At 41.7% G+C, this 22,862-nt stretch overlaps 1 protein-coding gene across 2 annotated transcripts in view; it reads left to right on the top strand.

Annotated features, from left to right (window-relative positions):
- Positions 1-22,862, top strand: part of SLX4IP (SLX4 interacting protein) — a 299,228-nt gene that overhangs the window by 34,768 nt on the left and 241,598 nt on the right. Inside the window, exon 1 of one of the 2 annotated variants that reach the window (XM_082252616.1) lies at positions 9,847-9,909. The exons of the other annotated variant lie outside the window; for it this stretch is intronic. Within the exon in view, the coding sequence (XP_082108742.1) occupies positions 9,883-9,909 (27 nt within the window). The 5' untranslated portion in view covers positions 9,847-9,882. Of the gene's footprint in view, positions 1-9,846; positions 9,910-22,862 lie in introns of those variants that run through there. 2 annotated transcript variants of the gene reach the window in all.

The raw sequence follows: 22,862 nt of genomic DNA, 5'->3' as shown, positions 1-22,862 counted from the left end.
CCTATTGTTTTTTGGAACACCTGATCTGCACATACTTTCCCCCCATCAGTAACTTACTAAGCCAGGATGGGAATGACAGCCCTAGAACGTGCACTTACAAAACAAGCCTGCAGCGCCTGCTCACATAATACTTATGTATTATGTAGTAATCATGGATAGACTTAATCCTCAAACTCCAAATGAAGCAACTGGAAATGTGTAAACTGGATGTTGACAAATAAACAATTAGTATTAAGACGATACTACATTCCATCTCCTTTTGTCTGACATAAATTTTGTGGGGTGGCAGTTGTAGTACTGACTTTAATATTTCCTAGAGTTTGTGTAGTGATGCTGTCATTAACCGCTTGCCGACCGCCGCACGACTACTGCGGCGGTCAGCCCCTCACAGGAAGATCGACGTAGTACTACGTCGATCTTCCTGTGAGGGTCTAGGGAGCGAGCGCGCGCCCCCGGAGGCGCACTCCCGCGCGGTCACGGACCCCCCGCGCGTGTGACCAGCGGATCCAATGTCCGCCGGTCACTCGGCGATCGTGGGTGCAGAGGGAGAAAGGCAGGCGGCTAATGTAAACAAGCCGCCTGTCATTCTCCCCTGTGTAGGAATGGTGATCATATGGTTCTACTATGTAGAACCGTTGATCACTGTTCCTACACCTCAAGCCACAGCCAATCACAGTTAGAATCACGCCCCTAGGGACACACATAACCCCTACCTCTCAAAAAAAGTTAACCCCTTCACTGCCAGTGTATTTTTACAGTAACAGTGCATATGTATAGCACTGATTACTGTAGAAATGTCACTGGTAACCCCAAAAGTGTCAATAATGTCAGTCAAGGGTCCAATCTGTCCGCCGCAATGTCGCAGTACCGCAAAGAAAATTGCAGATCGCCGCCATTACTCGTTAAAAAAAACAAACAAAAATGACAAAAATCTTTTCCTTTGTTAGTAAACGCGATAACCTTTGTGCAAACCAATCAAAGTACGCTTTTTGCGATTTTTTTTTTTTTTTACCAAACATATGTAGCATAAAACAAATTGGCCGAAAATGTTAAAAAATTTTAATTTTTACATTTTTTTTTTTTTAGGGGGAATTTCATATAAAAAAAGTGAAAAATATTGTTATTTTTGCAAAATTGTCGCTATTTTTTTGTTTATAGCGCATGATCAAAAAATTGCACAGGTGATCAAATACCACCAAAAGAAAGCTCTGTTTGTGGGAAAAAAAGGACGTCAAATTCGTTTGGGTACAGCGTCGCACGACCGCGCAATTGTCCGTTAAAGTCACGCAGTGCCGAATCGCAAAATAGGCCCTGGTCAGGAAGGGGGTAAAATCTTCCGGGGCTTAAGTGGTTAAATGAGACTGATATCAAACTGTAAGCCAAGAATTGTAAGATTGAGTCTGCTAACTTGGATTGGAAAAAGTGTCAGAGGTTCAGAAGGGGGTGGCTCTGTCCCTAGTTTCATCTTATCCTATTTTCTTACATTGCCTGCAAGGATGAAACAATATCTGAATGGCTTGAATCTTACTTGATATTCACTTGATATCATCTCATGTAATCCACTACATATCAGGACTCCGCTAAACTGTATTTGCTTCTAAAATTTCTCCATGACATAACACTAATGCAGTTTCAGGGAAAAAAAACTTTTGGTGAAAAATCCTTTTCTTATTTGGGTTCCACATGCTTGTAGCAGTTAGGTGGGTGTAGATATGTGTGTAAATCTGCCGCTTCTCTTAAGAGTGATGCGCCCCAGCCATGTGAATTGCACTCAGTTGCGAGGTGTTTGCAGTGCTTCCCAATTCGTTTGAATAGGTTGCGCTCTGCAGGTTTGCCACCTGCCAATCGCAATTGGATTAAATGTTGGATACATTTTTCCACGGCGCAAAACATCATGACTGTGCCATGTAAATACCTCTGTCCTCTGCCATTGCAGCATAAGAGGTGCGGTTGTGGGCACTAAAAATGCAGCTCGACCATATGTTTTTAGCATCCCCCCATCTTACGTCTAAACTTAGCCTTATTAAAATGTGAAAGAGCTCAAAAAGAAGAGGTGTGCAAAACCACTCCTCCTTCTCAAGGAATCAAAGCTGTATGTATGGTGGGGGGAAAAACAGACATAATGGCTCCAACTAACACCTAGTGATCTTTTGCATCTAAACATGTATTTCCCATTAGGTAGGAAAGTGAAAGAACCCCTGTTATTTATTGCTGCAGGTGTCTTGCTGGGGAGATTTGCCCAGATGAAATTTTAAGTTTAACTATTCTCTTGCTGCTTCAGATGAGATCAGGCTCCATGCTCCTCAATCACATCTCAGTTACTGGCTGGGATTGGCTCGTCCCTACCAAAGCAATCAATTGTATCAGCAACAGGAAAGCCATACAGCAAGAAGTTTTATTCTGACATGTTTGTGCTAGTATTTGTTGAGAAAGCGCTGTGTCCAGGGCTGTCATAAACGCGGGGGAAAAGGGGCAGCTGCCTTGGGCCCAGTCATTGCTGTGGGGCCCAAAGCAGCTGCCCCTTGAGCCTGTGCCAGCAGACTCAGGCAGGCTTAAACAGAGGGTGTTCGCACAGTGATATTATGCATAGAAAGAGAGGGAGGGATCCTAGAGTGTAAGTTCTGGCTGGCCAGCCGCGAAATGCCAGTAGATTACATTGCAATGGTGTGACTGTGCTGGAGCAACTCTCTGTTCAGGGAAAGCATGAAAGTAAGTCACTGATGCAGAGATTTGATTTCCCTGGATTTCACATGTAGGGAGGGCTGTGTGCTGCTCATCAGCTGGCAGGGGAGGATGGAAGTCTGGGACCAACAACAGGCCCTCCCCACAGCTACCACAGAACCCAGCATGGGCTCACTGATGTAATATGGGGGGGGGGGGGGCTGCTACTACAGGGCTCTTCTACTGAAAATGTCAGCTGTCTGGGTGCCAAGCTAAGTCAACATAAGACAAAGAATTGTAATCCAGAGTCCTGACTTCAATGGCTGCATGCTTGTTCTGGAATTTCCTGCAGCCAGGCAAGCAGACCCTGATGTAAGTGGGAACTCTGATGTAAAGAGGAATGCTGTGACTGCAGCCAATTAGTAAGCAGTAATGATGTGCAGTAACCTCTAGCAACCAATCGGTGAGTGGTAAGGATGCACTTTAACCTCTAGCAACTAATCAGTGAGCGGTAATGTGTGCTGTAACGTCTAACAACCAGTCAGTGAGCTGTAATGATATGCTGTAACCTATGGCAACCATTCACAATTGCTACAGTAAACTGATTTTAAGTCTAGCTGTTATTTATTGTATGTCTCAGAGCAGGTGGAGAGCGAAAATGAATGCAGGGAGGCCCTGGCTGATGGCCCTGGGGCCCTGGCTGTGCCTAGCATGAAACATGTCAGAATAAAACCTGTCCCTGCTGCCTATTTTATTTAGGATAGATTATTTTGTGTGCACCATTCCTGCTGCTGATACAATTGAAATTTTATGTTGTCACTGAGTATACCAGGAATAGGGAGGAAATATTCCAAGGTGGATATTTATTATGACGACAACTGAGTGAGGGTCTCCCTTCAAGCTTGCTTTGGTATTAAAGCCCCTCTCCTGCACCATTAAATAGTAAGTGTATCTGAAGAACATATGCAATAAAAAAAGAACATTTTTTATTTAAATTGAAAACCTGGCATGTTATTGATCAGCGATCTTCCTGTATTCCACTCATTAGTGTCTGTCACATAACATTCACTTAGCAAATGAGGCATGTGTTTTTAAGGAGCATTGTACACAAGGCTTATGCCCTGTAAATAGATATCTTGTGACCTGCTTCAGTTTATTGTTTCCCAGATCACTATGCTAGGGTGTAATTTTATACTGAGGAACTAATCACTATGGAATATTGAGATCCCGGAGCATTCCCGAACATCCTTACACAGCCCTCTGGGGAAGAGGTGGACATACTACTTAAAAGTAATTAGGTTCTTAGCTGTAGGACATATCAACCAGTGAAGTGTTTGCACACTCTGCAATTATTATACTATGGAGGTGCAAACCATTATACAAGTGCTTATTAGCTGAGACTGGCCTGACTTACAAGAGTGGGAAAAGTTAGGAAATTTCATCATTTCTGCATAAATGGCTCCTGAAATATCCTAATATTCTCCTAGAGCATAATAATTAATACACAACTAATTTAAAGCTATAATACAGGCTAGAGAAACATTGGTATGTCTATTCTTCGTAAATCTTAGGGCTGTAATATTAAGATAAATTGGAGAGCTATTCATCCTATGAATCTGCATGTACAATAGTTCTGCATGGGGTTTCATTACTGAAAGGTTTGGATTCGCAATCTTCCATTTCTCCTATTATACACATTAAAGATTTTTTAGTCACCTTTTGGATCTTCAGTGGGACTCTTCCTTAATTTACATGCATACACCTATATGATTATTACAGATTTCATATGTTGAACATTAGTATGTTGTGGTATATATGATTTTTATATGCGCTGCACTGTATTTTTCCAATTTATGTATTAGGGTATTGTTCCAGGTGCTTTTTATCATCACACATTTGGGGTCCTAATGCAGGTTTTTCTTCTGATCACATTCTTTCTGTGTGAATGGGGCCATTCAATTTTGCTGATGATGACCGTAAAGAAAAAACATTTTACTTTGATCATCAGCTCCATCCGGTGTAAATAAGGTTGGTATTTTCCCTATTCATTCTCTTCTGTATGAAGATTATAATTTGATCTGGAGAGAAAGTAACCTAATCACATTATTTTTTGCCCCCATTCGCATAAAACAATAAGCTTTGTAATTTGTAATGTATTTAAATACACCCCTTTTGTGTATTTCTTCCAGATCCAGCATGAAACACTACACTTTGTCTTTGTACAGGATCTATCTGTAATAAAGACCAATCTTTGCTGCTTTATCTCCTTGTGTAGGGTGACTGGTCTTGTACCCGCCTCCTCCTGTAGTTTTATGTAGGCAGTCTATAGTGGGTGGGGCCTGATGGGTCCCTCCCATAGCTCTTCTCTCTGCACATTCTATGTAATGTACAGAACATGGACATACATTCCATGTACAGCACATTGTTGATGTCACCACTATTTTTACAGGATTTCATCTGGGTTATATAAACAATCTGTGCACATCAAGTGGATTTATTTAACTAGTTAAGGTCCGCCCTATAGCAGATTTACTGCTACACAGTGGCCCTCCTGTTTAGAATCACATATATACAGTTGATTCTGCACTACTGCCTGGGGGTGAAGGGGGGGGGGCACTGGATGTCTGCCGGCATAGCCGATCTTCAGGCAAAGACATAGAACGGAGCTCCGCCTATGTAAATAAGCCAGATCTCAATTCTAACATGGAGAAAGGGATGGATTTTGTGTCCCTGCAAAGCAGGGAACAACATCCTTCACTTCCCTTAGTAAAAGCAGCATACATAGTACAGTAACACTGGCTAGGCACACAGTTATCCCTTTGATCGCCCTAGATGTTTAATCCCTTCCCAGCAAGTGTCAGTATAGTGTGAGTGCATATTTTTAGCACTGATCACTATATTAGTGTAATTGGTTCCCACAAAGTGTCAGTTAGTGTCCGACTGTCCGCCGCAATATCGCAGTCCTGCTATAAGTTGCTGATTCCTGCCATTACTAGTATAAAAAAAAAATCCAGTATATATACCATAGTTTGTAGACGCTACAACTTTTGCGCAAACCAATCAATATATGCTTTTGGGGATTTTGTTTAACAAAAAATATGTAGCAGAGTATTTACTGGACTAAATTTATGAAGAAATTAGATTTTTTTTAAAAATTGTATTGGATATGTTTTAGAGCAGAAAGTATAAAATAGTGTTGGTTTTTTTTTTTTTTCAAAATTGTCTTTTTTGCTTATAGCACATAAAAAAAAAAGCAAAAAACGTAATGGTGATCAAATACCACCAAAAGAAAGCTCTATTTGTGGGAAAAGAATAATATGAATTTTATTTGGTTACAATGTTGTATGACCGCGCAATTTTCCGTTAAAGTAACGCAGTGCATGGCCTGGTCATGAAGGGGGATAAATTTCCCGGAGGTCAAGTGGTTAAGGAATATATTCAAATGATTGTTTTGCACCTGGAGTTCAACTTCAGTTATAATGCCACCTTTTACATAGCTATATCATAACTGGAAACATGGTTTAGACAATCATGATCAAAAATAATACCTTTATGTTAAAAAAAATATATGTTTCTGTATCTGTACAGGAAATGTGACAGTTTACATTATATACGTTTATAGAACTCCTAATATATGTTTGACTCCTACAAAAGTCACTTGCCTCTCTCTTTGATGCTTGGATCCAGTTATTCTTCTAATTCCTATTTGTAAATACTTTGTGTCAATACCACCGCCAATCAGGTTCAGACTTTTATTAAAGACCTGAATCTAATTGGTAGCACAGGGAAAGTCACTTCATCATAGGATTGTGTCAATTTATAAAGATCTATAGCCACAATCAGCCATTCCTCAGGCTGACTTTCTTTTGGGAGTTGTGGCTTCCAGCATGTCAGAGTTGGGAGGGTTAAGTTAATCAAATATTAATATAAATGCTATCAGTGTCGGTTCACACTATTGCGATGCGGGAACGCTGCGAATATACAGCGTGTTCCCGCATGGCATTCGCAGCACAGGCAGTTCACACTGCCATATGTGATACGCTGGGGGTGTCAATTCAAAGTTACCGACACCCCCAGATCAGATCGCATATCGCAGTGCGATCTGAGAGTTCGCACAGAATCGGATCGCACTAGTGTGAACCACCATGCGATCCGATTCTGCTGCGGACCAAAAAAAGGGTCCTGTGCGTGTTCAGTGCGATTGCGGTGCGAATTCAGCCATACAAACTGTATGGCTGAATTTGTACCACACAGACATCGCATGTAATTTTAGGAGCAGTGCGCTCCGAATTACATGCGATCTCTGTGATCGCATAAATGTGAACCGGCACTCAGAGATATTCTGTCATCAGACCATTCATTTTAATAACAGTATATTTGCATTTATTGCATGTTATGTGTGTTATCTACCTGTGAAAGTCCCCCTTGTGAAGACATACTGGGCTCAATTCACATAGCCTTAACGCATGCAATATTTGGATCATGTGACTAATTGTATCCAAATATCGCATGCGATAATGAAAATGTCAATTCGTTATTTGTGTATGTGGCAATTGCCAAAAAAAATTTAAAATGCTGACAACCAGTGTCTCATCCCTGCACTGCTCATTCAGCCAGGGACAAGTGATTATCGATAAAAGAGCAGGGGCATTTAAAATGTAAATTTAGGAGCAGGAATGTTTAAAACAAACAAAAAAAAAAACAACAACTGTCGCTTTAAACTGGTTGTAAATCCTTACATATACCTAGTGAAGTGACTGGCCTCAGATGATACACAGAGATGAAACAAATCCACCTAAATAAGTTGTACTTGTTTATCTGCAGTCTTCTCTTCATCCATTCAAAGTGCAGAGTTTATACAGCTTGTCTGAGCTTCCAGAAAAAAAGGGGGTGGAGAGCTAAAGTTATACTCTGCAGAGCTTAGTATGGAGAGGTCTGAGAGCTGATTGGAGGGAAGGGACACACCCCCCTGCACACAGAAACCGAGGTGAGGCTGTCAATCAGCTGGAGGGTTCCTCCCCTGTCACCTTTTTTTCTCTTGGTGTCATGAAACCTTGTCAGAAGTGATTCATGCTGATAGCAGAGAAACAAAGTAGCATACAGAAATGACACTTAGTGCTCTCAATTAAGACAAGTACACACTATAGAGGGACATGCTTTGTTCATATTTCATGTCTGAGGTTTACAACCACTTTAAGAAAAAGAGCTTTAGCAGGTGTATTAGTGTCTTTGAGAGCTACAGAAATTGCTTGTTTGCAGTAATTGCCTCTTAGCCCTGGTTCACGCTGCCGCGACTTTGAATCCGACATCGCGGCCAGAATATGACTTATTTAATCACTTAAGGACCAAGCCTATTTCTGACACGTTGTTTACAAGTTAAAATCAGTATTTTTTGCTAGAAAATTACTTAGAACCCCTAAACATTATATACATATATACATATGTTTTTTTAGCAAAGACTCTGGAGAATAAAATGGCGGTCATTGCAATATATTTTTTCATGCGGTATTTGCGCAGAGGTCTTTCAAACGCAATTTTTTTTAGAAAAAATAAATTTCACTGAATCTAAAAAACTAAACAGTAAAGTTAGCCCAATTTCTTGGTATATTGTGAAAGATGATGTCACGCCAAGTAAATAGATACCTAACATGTTATGGTTTAAAATTGTGCACATTTGTGGAATGGCGACAAACTACGGTACTTAAATTTTTTTTAAAGCGTCACCTATGGAGATTTTTAACAGTTACCAGTTTAGAGTTACAGTTAATTTTTCTAGAATTATTGCTCTCACTCTGATGATCTCGGTGATACCTCACATGTGTGGTTTGAACAGCGATTTCATTTGCGGCGCGACTTCAGTATATTCAGTAGATTTGGACACTGTTTTTCTTGGTGGGCGCGTGAGCTCATGTGGATGGGGCATTTAAATGTTTTTTTCCTATTTATTTTATTTTATTTTTTAATATAAACACTGTTTTTTAAAAAAAAAAATCTGATCACTTTTATTGCTGTCACAAGGAATGTAAACATCCCTTGTGACAGTAAAAGGCAGTGACAGACAGGTACTCTTTATTGAGGGATCTGGGGTCTAAAATACCCCAGACCACTCCACAGCACTTCAAAGTATTCAAAACGCAGAAATCGGCATTTATTAATACTGACATTTTTTTTTTTTTTAAATCGGCACCATTGGCAGCCTAGTAAACCAAAAGGGACGTCCCCTCCCGCTCACTGGGCTAATGGTTGAGTGGCTGCTGAGCTGCATCGATTGTTATCTCCTGAAAGCCGACTGCCAGCTCTACAGCCTCCAGCTATCAGCTCGAGTTGATAGCTGGAGGCATCATCCCGGTACAACCACTTCTTCAAGCCAATGTACAGGTACGTCTATTTGCAGGAAGTGGTTAATAGAAGTCAATGCAAGTCATATTGAAGTCTCACCATAAGTAGTGCAGGAAGCTTTATCTAGGTCGGAGCGACTCAAGAAGCTCCTATTGGAATGGTTCCATTGCCGCTTATAAGGCGCGACTTGTCAGGCAACTTTGAACTCTCAAGTCGCATGACAAGTCGTGGCAGTGTGATCCAGGGCTTAAGGTTGTGAGCAATTAAGGGAAGTCTACTATTAGCATTTACACATTATGTGTATGAATAATTAAGGATGATCGTGGCCTCTGTAAATTCCCCACTTTATAATGTGAAAACTTTGAAATCCCAGGGAATCTTTCTGTGACTTGCATTTACAGTTTCAGTAATTGCCTGTATCAAATAAGTTAATGTAAATTATTTGTTCACAGTGACTCTGCATTTTTATTAGCCATTTCCTTCCCTCTTATTGCAAATAACTGTTTTATTTTTAGTTGTCCAAGGAACAAGCCATGTGTTCTCATGCGCTACTCGATGACTAATTATTGTCATTTCTTGCAATATTATAAAAATTTCAGGGAACCCATCTGTCATTTTCCAGATAACTGATGTTAGGGAAATCACCCTTTTTACATGTGTGTTCTTGTGATCAAAATGCCCAGGTTCAGAAATGTTCAGATATTTTTCAGTGCAGCTAATTGAAGTACACCTGTCATTCCTTTAGGGCAGTAGACTGATTACCTTCTGTGAACATTATCCTCACTTTTGTTTGTTCTAATTTTCATTATCAAACCCTCTCTGAAGTTTGTGATGGAACTTAGTAATAGAATCACTAGCAGAACGGGAAAGAAAGGGTATTGCATGGTTCCCACCCATGGGGACCATGTGGTAAGCAGCTAACACTCTGTGTTGTGTTTTTTTTTTTTTTTTTTAAACTAGACAATGGGGGGCGATTTACTAGAGGAAAAATAAATTGTTCACTTTGTAAGGGAAATTTCTCCAGAGATAAGTGAATAAGGTGAAGCTCAGCTGACTTCTGTCATCCAATAATGTGCAAGCGAGAATGCTGTTCACTATTATATTTTCCTATTGTGTGATTGTGTATTCTTTGCAAAGTGAAATGTTTCCTCATTCACTAAGCTCTGGGGGCGAGTTCCCATGCAAAGTGCAACTTCCCTGGCAAAGTAAACAGTCTATTTGCCTTAAGTAAATCAACCACAATGTCTTTAACATTTAGGGTCAAGTTTTACCAAAGCCGAAAAAAAAGTTTTGGATACAGTAGTGATTCTTTTTTGCTGTCTTTGTCCTCGTCCTCACTTTGGTAAAATTTCCTCTTACTGTGTAGAGGACCTGCAGGACAGGAATTGAAGTGAAGTGAAATCTCCTGAATTGGACATAGATGGCAAAAAAGACCTGGTAGCTGAAGTGGCTGATTCCATCTTCTATATATGTCAGCCAGTATTTTGTCATGAGCTGGTACTGAACTGAACTGGTACTGAAAATGCGGTTACCCAGTGATCACTTCTACTGGTGTACGTAGTTGCTTCATGCACATGTACCTACCGGTTCTGCAGAATCCAATTAATGGGGATATAGATCCACTATGAGTGGTACATAGTGAGTTGGAGGACAGCACGAATCACATTTAGAATTAACAAGTGGTCACGATGTTCAGTGGCATCACTAGGGTTGGTGTCACCCAGTGTGGTAAAACATGGTGTCACCCCCCCCATTAACTATAGTTCCCCCTCTGTACAGGCCCCCCTCCCTCAGTACAGACTCCACTCTCTACTCTCCACTAAGTATTAACCCCCCTCTGTCAGTACAGACCCCCTCTACACTAAGTATAGACTGCACTCCCTCAGTTCAGATCCCCCTCTTCAGTAAGTAAAGACCCCCCTCCCTCAGTACAGGCCCACCTTCACCAAGCATAGTCCCCCCTCATTATAGTCCCCCTCTTCACCAAGTATAGACCCCTCTCCCTCAGTACAGACCCCCCTCCACCAAGTATAGTCTCCCCCTCAGTATAGACCCCCTCCCTCAGTACAGACCCCCCTCCACTAAGTACAGACCCCCTTCCCTCAGTATAGACCCCTCTCAAAGTATAGACCCCCCTCATTCAGTATAGACCCCTACCTTAGCACAGACTCCCCCTCCATCAGTACAGACCGCCCTCCCTCAATATAGACCCTCCTCCCTCAGTATAAACCCCCCTTCGGTATAGACATCCCCCTCAGTATAGACCCCCCTCCATCAGCACAGACCCTTCCATCAGTATAGATCCCCCCGGTTTAGACCCCCATCCATCAGTATAGACCTGGGCCTGGAGCCCTGACAGACACCAGCCCTTAATGAGCGATCGGCCTCCCTATCCGGGCCCCCCCTTATGCACCTGGGCAGGGGAGGATTCCGTGTGCAGCCACCCCTGGAAAGTTGTTTGCTCAGACTTTCACTCTCAGGGCAGCAGCAGTGAGATTGAGGAGTCTCACTCAGGGCTAGCGCGGGGCAGGCATGTTCCAGCTGAAAAAAGTCCTGCCTCAGGGACCCCGGACTCTTGCCTAGACACCGCCCTTGGGATGCTGTCACCTCTCTGCGGGTGTCACTTGGGTGCGCGCCACACCCTCCATACCCCTGTAGCGATGCCACTGACGCTGTTCATATTCCTTACAGTGTGGTTTTACAACATCCTTTAGATTTACCAACAACCATACAGAACAAGAACTACATGGATACAACCTGAAGAAGATACAAACAAGAACTAAATGAGTGGACAATTTAGGTAGGCCTTATATTCACACTGTAAAACTTTCAAATTTTTTGGTGTAAATGAAGCATCTGCTTCTAACTTTGTGCATATGAACAGTACATAATATGGCACATATTTAGTCACAAGGCCACCTAACAAATGTGACTATGCCCTTGGAGCAATTGGAACTGCTTGGAGTGGTTTGTTTGTGTGTATGCCCTTGGGGGTGCATATGCATGAATGTTGAGTACAGTGCACCCTGCACACCCTGGGTAATACCTCATATTTTCTATATGGCAATAGAAAAGCACTGCATTATACATTACCATTTTTTTCCTAAATGCTAGAGTTTTTTACTTTTTTGCTCAATATACTATGGTCATTCATGATTGTCACTGACGCCCCTTTGTGACAACTATGTGGCATGAGTCATACCACACTAAAATGAAGAAAAGCCTCCATTTTTAATATCTTGTTTAAAGATTATACTGTACTTTTTTGTTAAACATTATAGTAAAGTGGTTAAAAGCTTTGTAGCATTTAAAGTTTGGGATTTTTTTTTTAGGACTCATACTTACCTAGAATCGGTCCAATGCTGCATCTGTCCCTCGCCGGCTTTAAGACAGAGAGCCGAGCGATCAAACACTGCTGATCACCATGTTCTCAGTGAGCTGTGGGCTGGTGACTGTCAGTCACCGACTCTGGAGCGATGGGCTGTGGAGGGGGTGGGAGCAGCTGGGTCAGGCTCTCAGCGCCTTACTGAGAGGCTGAGCCAGTTGCTGGTCCATGGTCACCATCTTTTCCAAGCCTGGACTGACTCTGTGAAGTCAGCCCACTGTTGGCTGAAAACAAGTCACAGGAGTGCAGAATGAACTGCTCTCCTGTGATCTATAGGGAAGTACAGGCAAAGAAGATTTGGCTGTACCTTTCTTTTAACCACTTGCCGACTGCCAGACGTACATATACTGCGGCAAGTCAGATCTGTCCCCCCAAAAGACGTATCTGGCTACAGGGAGAGCCAATCAGCAAAATGCCGTTTTCGGCGTTTTGAATAAGTGTAGTGAAGGGGTCTAGGGTCTTTTAGACCCTCGATCCCTCTATAAAGAGTACCTGTTACTGCATATTGGTGTCACAAGGGATGTTTACATTGCTTGTGACAGCAATAAAAGTGATCAGATTTTTTTTTTTTAAAAAACCTGTGATAAAGTAAAAATAAATAAATAAATATATAGAAAAAAAAATGTTAGCCGCCCCTGTCGCCGTTAGCTCGCGCACGAAAGAAAATGTATATGGAAGTCGAGCCGCAAATGAAATCACTGTTCAAACCACACATGTGAGGTATCGCCGCAATCGCCAGAGCGTGAGCAATAATTAAAAAAAAAAAAGAGCTACACTCTAACTCTAAACTGGTAACCAGTAAAAAATGTTATTGAGATTTCTATCGACCGTAGTTTGTCGCCATTCCACGGGTGTGCGCAATTTTAAACCGTAACATGTTGGGTATCTATTTACTCGGCGTGACATCATCTTTCACAATGTACAAAAAAAATGGGCTAACTTAACTGCTTAGTTTTTTAAATGCAGTGAAATGTGATTTTTCAAAATTTTTCCAAAAAAATGGCGTTTTGAAGACCGCTGCGAAAATACCGCGTGACAAAAAATATTGCAATGACCGCCACTTTATTCTCCAGAGTCTTTGCTAAAAAAAAAATATATGTTTGGGGGTTCTAAGTAGTTTTCTAGGAAAAAATACAGATTTTAACTAATTTAAACAAAAAGTGTCCGAAATCGGCCTGGTGCTTAAGTGGTTAAGGGGGAAAACCTTTCCGGTTCAGAAGTGGTTAAAAATATGTGCTGCAGCACTTAATTATAAGTGCATATGCACTTACAGTTTTCTCCTATACCCCCTGCAAACTTCTACAAACACCTATTGATCCTGCCAGCGAAGTCCACCTAACACAGCTTCCTGTGATGGTGTGTTATTGATGATGCACTGCTCCTGAATGCAGTTTTCATTCTCATACAGGCTGTGCCTGCAATGCAGTGAAATGGGAAGACATTGTAGGGGACATTGTGACTGCTGATTCACAAGCTTGTTGCTTGTCAGTCAGTACCTGGCCACACCTAGTCCTGCCCAATGCTTTCTGGATTGACAGCGCTGTCTCTATTGTTGAAAACACTCCCACTGTGAGCTGCAGTGTCTGGAAGGGGGAGCATGTTAGACACAAATGAAGGAGGATTTGGCTTAGGGAGGGTAAATTACGTTTTTTGTTTGATTTGAAGACTTATGCATCACATAGTAACTGGATTTGGGACTTGTTTAGAGGAGTGTTTCCCAATCTTTTTTCAGCAAAGGCACCCTTTAAAATTATGCACATGCTCTTGAAGCACCCCATTCAAAAATGAAAAAAAAAACTGAACAAATAATTTTACATAATGCAGCAGCATATACGCATGTAGGAAACCCAACATTAGAGATTATTTCATTTTACAAAACAATATAACTTCATTGGTACTGACTAGTATTCCAGTGTTTCTCTTCTCCCTTACTTTCTCTCTCTCATTCAGCTAATAAGACCCAAGTGCAAATAAGGATGTCCTCAGGTGCCGATGGCCTCCTTATCAACTTATGATGTTATAATTTGATAAGACTCCAGCAATTGGTCCTTATTGTGCCCAAGGTTGTAATACTTCAAAATAAAAACCTATGGCTTTGTGTAACAAAAAAGGCAGGTTTGATCCACCTGCCAGTTTGTTGACAATTTTTGGGCAATTTGGGGTAATATATAGGCAGTTTAGGGTATCCCTGAAGAACCCAGTAGGCACTCCAGGGCGCTTTGGCACCCATGGGTGAAAGAGCCTGGTTTAAAGTGTCACACAGAAGCCTTTAGTTAGTTGCACTTTAACCACTTGCCGACCTCCGCACGACTATTTACGTCGGCGGTCAGCCCCTCACAGGCAGAGCGACGTAGGGCTACGTCGCTAGCCTGTGAGTGTCTAGGGAGCAAGCGCGCGCCGCCGAAGGCGCGCTCCCACGCGGTCACGGACCCCCCCCCGCGCGTGTGACCGGCGGACCCGATGTCACGCGGTCACTCGCGATCGTCGGGTGGAGAGGGAGAAAGGCAGGCAGCTAATGTAAACAAGCCGCCTGTCATTCTCCCCTGTGTAGGAATAGTGATCATGCAGTTCTACTATGTAGGACCGTTGATCACTGTTCCTACACCTCAAGCCACAGCCAATCACAGTTAGAATCATGACCCTAGGGACACACATAACCCCTCCCTCTCAAAAAAGTTAACCCCTTCACTGCCAGTGTAATTTTACAGTAACAGTGCATATTTATAGCACTGATTACTGGAGTAATGTCACTGGTAACCCCAAAAGTGTCAAAAATGTCAGTCAAGGGTCCGATCGGTCCGCCGCAATGTCACAGTACCGCAAAAAAATTGCAGATGGCCGCCATTACGCGTTAAAAAAAAAACAACAAAAATGACAAAAATCTTTCCCTTTGTTAGTAAACGCGGTAACTTTTGCGCAAACCAATCAAAATACGCTTTTTGCGATTTTTTTTTTTTACCAAAAATATGTAGCATAAAACAAATTGGCTGAAAATGTTAAAAAAATTTTGATTTTTACATTTTTTTTTTGGGGTCATTTCATATAAAAAATTGTAAAAAATATTGTTATTTTTGCAAAATTGACGCTCTTTTTTTGTTTATAGCGCATGATTAAAAAAACGCACAGGTGATCAAATACCACCAAAAGAAAGCTCTGTTTGTGGGAAAAAAAGGACGTCAATTTAATTTGGGTACAGCGTCCCCTGAACGTGCAATTGTCCGTTAAAGTCACACAGTGCCGAATTGCAAAATAGGACCTGGTCAGGAAGGGGGTAAAATCTTCCAGGGCTTAAGTGGTTAAATGTAAGCTGCCTTCACCATTGCAAGATGTGGAACACACATGTGGCTATGTGTCTACAGTGCTATATTTTTTGTGATTTTTATCACAATAAAGGTTTGTGCATTTATTATTATAAAGTTCCCAGGGCAATTTCTTCAATGACTGGTTCACTAGTAACACAAACATTGCTGGAGTTTTATACGTTGTTTGAGCTTGTGTCATCTAGAAGTAGCCTATTTTGAAGCTAATAAAAAATGTCAGTCAGTTGTTAAAATGTAGTGAAAAGTAGAAAACATTTGGCACATAAATCCGATGCAAATTGCATTTAGTGAGTCAAATGTGTACATAGTGTTAACAGAGGAGGAGGGCTGTCACCTCCGGCTTTTTCTCTCGAATAACCATGTAGTCTGATATGCTTTACCAAATCTCTTCACTAACACAATTTCACATAATGTTATGGGTCAGTGAATCAAGTTCATAACAAGCAATGGCGTGTAATGTGCTCTGTTCTGCCCTATTCTGAAATGTTACCAAGCCTTCTCTACAATAAACTATGTGAACATAGGCCATCTGCATACTTCTTGGTTATTCAGCTCCCCCAAGGTCACATGACCAATGCCAGTGCATTCTTCATATGATCTCTGCAACCAATTCTCTTCTCCTTTGGTAGAACCCATGTAAACAATGCCATGTCACTAGTCAAATAAACAACACCAGATTAAAAAAAGAGTTTAGCGCATGCAAGCAGAAAGGCAAACTTTTGAAATATCTCTCATGTTTTTTTAATGTTGCCTGAGGGAGACGGCCCAAACATATTAGAATGGTGTAGGTCACTTTAAAAAAAGAACTCTACTAAGAACTTTTTTACACCTGACCAGATGAAATAATCCCAGTGCAAATATATACTGTGTGTATATATGTACACTATACAGGTGGTCCCTGGGTTTCAAACAATATAGGGACTGTGAGTTTGTTCTTAAGTTGAATTTGTTTGTAAGTCGGAACAGGTACATTAAGTGTAGCTCCAGCCAAAAAAAATATTTTTTACGTTTTTTGGATAGCATTGGGAAGGGTTAACACCCCTGTAACAGTTGTTTTGCTGTCTGTACCCCTGTTCAGAAGATTTCCCCTCACTTTCTGTCCCTGTGATAATTAGATTTAAACATTTTGGGTTGTTGTGGAAGCAAGGATTGGTGATAAAGCTTCAGTAGAGACACCTTTTTCCCATGAGACCGCTTTCAGGAGTGAATTTCCCTTCCTAGGGGTAGATTTTCTCTCACTTCCTGTTGTCTCTCTTCGTTTGTAAGTAGGAGTTGTTTGTAACCCAGGGACCCTCTGTAATACCAAAAGTATTGGGACGCCTGCCTTTACATGCACATGAACTTTAATAGCACCCCAGTCTTAGTCTGTAGGGTTCAATATTGAGTTTGCCCCCCCTTTGCAGCTATAACACCTTCAACTTTTCTGGGAAGGCTGTCCTCAAGGTTTAGGAGTGTGTCTATGGGAATGTTTGACCATTCTTCCAGAAGCCCATTTGTCAGGTGAGGCCTGGCTCGCAGTCAGCACACTAATTCATCCCAAATGTGTTCTATCGGGTTGAGGTCAGGACTCTGTGCTTGCCAGTCAAGTTCTTCCACCCCAAACTCACTCATCCATGTCTTTATGGACCTTGCTTTGTGCACTGGTCCAAATCATTTGGTGGAGGAGGGATTGTTGTGTGGGATTGTTTTTCAAGGTTTTCGGCTTGGCCCCCTAGTTCCAGGTGACAATTCAATGCTTCCAAACTTGTGGGAACAGTTTGGGGATGGCGCCTTCATGTTCCAACATGACTGAGTACCAGTGCACAAACAAAGTCTAAAAAGACATGGATGAGCGAGTTTGGGTATGGAGCAACTTGCCTGGCCTGCACAGAGTCCTGACCTCAACCCCCATAGAACACCTTTGGGATGAATTAGATCGCTGACCTCCACCCAATAATTAAATTGTATCCAAACCCAATATCAAAAAATGAATCTACTGAAGCTTACCAGTCCTTAGGTGTGATGGTTGTATTGGTTTTCTTTTTTCAAGATTCTCTTGCTTTATTTTTACTACCTGTCCTAGGGTACAGTGTTAATTTCATCAACAAAAACATTTTCAGCAAAATTTTCATCAGCAGCATTTTTGATGAAAACTAAACAAAAAGCACACCACATTTTCATCCACTGAGGAAAACTGTGACAAAAATCAATTCCGTTTTTGTTAATGAACGAAAATTAAACTAAAATGTGAGGCAGGGATATGTACCCTCCTGAACTTCTGTTTTCCACAGAGCTCCACCTGCTTCTGCTCCCTGCAAGCAAGCGACTGTGCAGCCAGCATTACAGGCCTCCGAGTCCTGTGGAATGCTGTCCACAAGGTTTAGGAGTGTGTCTGTGGGAATGTTTGACCATTCTTCCAGAAGCACATTTGTGAGGTCAGGCACTGATGTGGATGAGAAGGCTTGACTTGCAGTCTCTGCTCCAATTCATGCCAAAATATTCTATATGGTGGAGGTCAGCGCTCAAATTCATCCCAAATGTGTTCTATCGGGTTGAGGTCAGGACTATGTGCAGGCCAGTCAAGTTATTTCACCCCAAACTCGCTCATCCGTGTCTTTTTAGACCTTGTTTGTGCACTGGGGCTCAGTCATGTTTGAACAGGAAGGGGCTATCCCCAAACCGTTCCCACAAAGTTGGGAGAATGAAATTGTTCAAAATGCCTTGGTATGCCGACAACTTAAGAGTTCCCTTCACTGGAACTAGGGGGCCAAGCCAAAACCTTGAAAAACACTTGAAAAGCACTGTGCATTACAGGCCTCCGGATGAGAGTAGCACTTCTGATTCATGAAGACAGCCGTCCAGAACAGAGAGCACTGTGAGTGTGTACATTACAATTACAGGCCTGAGGCCTCTCCTCAGACCACCATCCGTCTTTAGCACTGTGTGTGCATTACAGGCCTCCTCTGACCACTGGCATCCAGAGCACTGTGCATTACAGGCCATCCCTCATACCTGAGACCACCAACCAGCATTGTGCAGCATTATAGGCCTCTCAGAGGCAGACAACCATCCCAAAGCACTGTGCATTACAGGCCTCCCCTCAGATCACCATTCAGAGCACTGTGCAGCATTACAGGCCTCTCATATCACCGTCTAGAGCACTGTTCAGCATTACATGCCTCTCATACCACCATCTAGAGTACTGTGCAGCATTACAGGCCTCCTCAAACCACTGTCCAGAGTACTGTGTAGCATTAGGGCAACTGTCCAGAGCACAGTGCAGCATTACAGGCCTCTCAGACAGTGTTGGGGTAGTTACTCAAAAAATGTTACTAGTTACTTCTGTAAATTGTAATGAGATTACTTTACTAGTTACTGCATTTAAAAAGTAACTTCACTACTTATTACTTTACTATCCTCTTTCTTAATTGACCGTGTAGAAGAAGATACATGACACTCTTTCTGCATAGAGTTTATTGTATAAACACAGGCTTTGGGAAACATGAGAACAAAACCTGAAAAAACAGAATAAAACATAAAGTGCAACAAAAAGTCATAAACTTCATCCCTCTCTATTCTTCGAAATAACGATTGTATCGCACGGCTTGGGTAACGCAGGAAAGCGCGTTCCTATAGTCTAGTAAAGTAATGTAGTTACCTCCTATAGCCTAGTAAAGTAGTGTAGTTACCAATATTAGTATTGTAACTAGTTACTTTACTTAGTTACCAAAAAAAGTAATGTAGTTACTGTAATCAGTTACTTTGTAACTAGTTACCCCCAACACTGCTCTCAGACCACCGTCCAGAGCACTTTGCAGCATTACAGGACTCCTCAGACCACCAACCAGAGCACTGTGTAGCATTACAACCAAAGTCCAGAGCACTGTGCAGCATTACAGGCCTCCTCAGACCACTGTCCAGAGGTCTGGGCAGCATTACATGCCTACTCAGACCACCGTCAGAGGACAGTGCCTCCTCACTGTCCTCAGACCGTCCAGAGCACTGTGCATTACAGGCCTCCTCCTCCATGTCCAGACCTCACAGGTTCAGAGTCCGGTTCAGAGTGAGTCACTCCTATGTATGCATCCCCACAAACTATACAGAAATGTTGGTGTCTGTGACTGGTGGAAAGAGAAGAGAAGATCTATGGATGTATTTTACATTTGATGCTAAGGACAAGACCTTTTGCAAACTATGTGGAGCGACACTTGCTGATAAAAATACAACAAACTTGAAGCGTCATTTGTTGATAACTTATCCCAAAATTCATACAAAAGTAAGCACGGCACACTTAGCTTCACTTTTGTTGAGAACAATCTCATCTATGTTAATTACAGGGATTATTTTAACAAACGTTGTAGCAGTCAGATTGCATACCTTTTGTTATTCTGAAGTAATAGCTGTTTGTTTGTCCATGTTGCGCACTTAGTCACCAAATCTTAATAAGAGTGACTTCATAATATCTATCAACTGCTGCTCTCCCCGATTTGAAGGACCTTACAAATTATATATATATAGAGGGATGTGGTCACTGGGAGCAACACTTTCAATAATTTTCACACGGCACAGGGCATCTACTGTAGAGGCCTAAGGCCAGACCTGGAAAGGGCCATGCATGTAGTATATTATAGAGAGACAACTTGGAGCTGACTGTATGGGGTGAGAGAGAATGTAAAATAAGAATTACTCGATTTCCCCCCCTAATTTAACCCCAAAGATACAGAAAACCTCAAATGACAGGCCAAATCAAGCCAGTGCACCACTACAGCAAACTATTTGCACTGCTCGTTTAAGTGCTTCAAAAATACAAAATCGACTCAAGGAACAATAGGCCACTGAGGCCAGGGAGGAGGCCATAGCCAAATGGATTGTGTGCGTCGGATTGCCAGTCAGATTGATCTGCTGCTCTATGCTGCTTGTTTGGGGAGATGCTCTGCCTGGGTCTTCGGCGGTATTTTGAAAGAAAACAAAAGACTGGCTGCTTTGATATGGATGGTGCTTCTTCCACTCCCTGTGATTTTTCAATATTCTTCTCTTACACATCATCTCCAATCAGATAGATCCTCATCTTGTATGTGGGGCAATGTGGATTTTCTTACGGCACTGGCATAATTCTCTGCTTTCTTAAGCAGTTCCTGAATATTATTATCAGCCACATCCACAAGGGTTTCCATGGACCGAGAACATTTAATCAGTTACTTGGATCTAAGAATGAATTAAGCAAATTCATTTTCTGTGCAATTGTGGCAAGGTCTTGGTAGCTAGTGTTCTGTTCAAAGTTCTCAAGGTGGCTGAGAAGATCAAAGAGGGCAGAGACATGGACATGGTGTCACTCTGGAGGGTTTTAGCATGCCCCGTCTTGCAAAAAGCAGCAGTGAGTAATGCAATCACGTGAGCTTTTTTCATTTAACTAGGGAGCAAGCTGCCCCATCCCATGTTTTTTTTGCGATTTGGCAGACCGATTTATTCAGTTTGAGGAGTCTTGCCATCATGTTGAATGTACTAGTAATATTACTTGACTAACATGTGGGGCAGTCATTTAAAAGAGTTAGGCCACACTTCTTCAATATCTTCAATGTTGCAATGGGAGACTTGAAGACGTTCACTATTGATCTTGGTTTATCAAATTCTCTTAACATATGCCCTCTTCTGCTGCATCATGTGGACTACAAGGTATGCACCAGACGAGACCACACAGTGTCTGGTCCAATATCTTATGGAAATAGTTTTACACGAGTTAGAAAAAAAATGGGAAAAAAAAACAAAGATACACCAGTAGAGCAGACAGCCCCAAGATCAATCATCTCATATCTATTTGATAATTGACCACCATCATGTAAAGATTACTAAAAATGGCTCACAGCAGATCATTAATTTTGGACTCCGTCTCACAGTCACTTTCTGTCATTGGGGGAGTCTTCCTCAATAGAGCTGGGGGGTTCTTCTGCTTCTGTTGTTTGTTTAACCACTTCAGCCCCAGAGGGTTTTACCGCCCTTAATGACGGGCCATTTTTTGCGATATGGCACTGCGTTGCTTTAACTGACAATTGCGCGGTTGTGCAACGCAGTACCTAAATTTGTCTTTTTTTTCCCCACAAATAGTTTTCTTTTGATGATATTTGATCACCTCTGCGATTTTTTTTCTTTTTTTTTTTTGCTCTATAAACAAAAAAAAGCAAAGAGAAAAATTCCCCTATGGGTGGGACTTTTTAGGCACTTAATTGTAGCATACACAAAAATGACGTTTTATAATGTTTATTAGAAAATTCAATACAAGAAATTAAAAAACTTGGCAAGCTGTGTAATACATCACATAAAACAGATGGAAAATAACCACATAACCCCAGGGTAAATACCCGACGTGTTTCGGAAGGGCCAGTAAATACTCCTTCTTCAGGGGTGCCCTTGGAAAGTGGTATAATCCACTGTAGTGATTGAAACAGATAGCCTGCCTGAATGTTAAAAACAAGTAGTCAGCGTGCTTAAGTCGAACATCAGGAGTGCCGTTTGGAGATGGCAAAGCAAATTCTGAGGTTAAACAGAGTCCTGGATATGTGGTCTCGGTATTGCGTGCTGACCAGCCTAAATGAAGGCTGGGTGGGGACAGCTGGAACCCAGAAAAATAGCAGTCCTCATGTATATCCAGCTACAGCAAAAAAGCAGCAAGAAAGCAGAGCCTTCAGCTCCCTGTGTTCGCGGCAAATGAGCACCAACAAACAAAAAAAGAGTGACAATTCTGAAAAAAAAAAAAACAATATTTTTTACTTTCTGCTATAAAACATTCCCAATAAAAAAATCTAAAAAATCTAATTTCTTTACAAGTTTAGGCCAATTTGTATTCTGCTACATATGTTTGGTAAACAAAATCCCAAAAAGTGGTTTGTGCAAAATTTATAGCGTCTACAAACTATGGACTTATGGAGTATGGATTTATGGACTTTTTTTATTGTTTTTATTAGTAATGGTGGCGAATTGCACGCGCCCCCTAGAACCTTAAAGCCAAATCACGTATATGTATGGGATTTTGCGTTTAAGGGCCACCCTGTCGCAGTATATGTACGATGGGAGGTCCTTAAGTAGTTAAATGCTGCCACCATATTACTCCTATTGTCTGTTATAACTCTTAGCACCTTACTCTTTGGTATGTCCCACTCCTGCAAGCATTTGTTCACAGAGTT

The sequence above is a fragment of the Pelophylax lessonae genome (assembly GCF_965119305.1).
Source record: "Pelophylax lessonae genome assembly, chromosome: 3".
NCBI classification, from domain to species: domain Eukaryota; kingdom Metazoa; phylum Chordata; class Amphibia; order Anura; family Ranidae; genus Pelophylax; species Pelophylax lessonae.
This window is presented reverse-complemented; position numbering and strand designations above follow the sequence as displayed.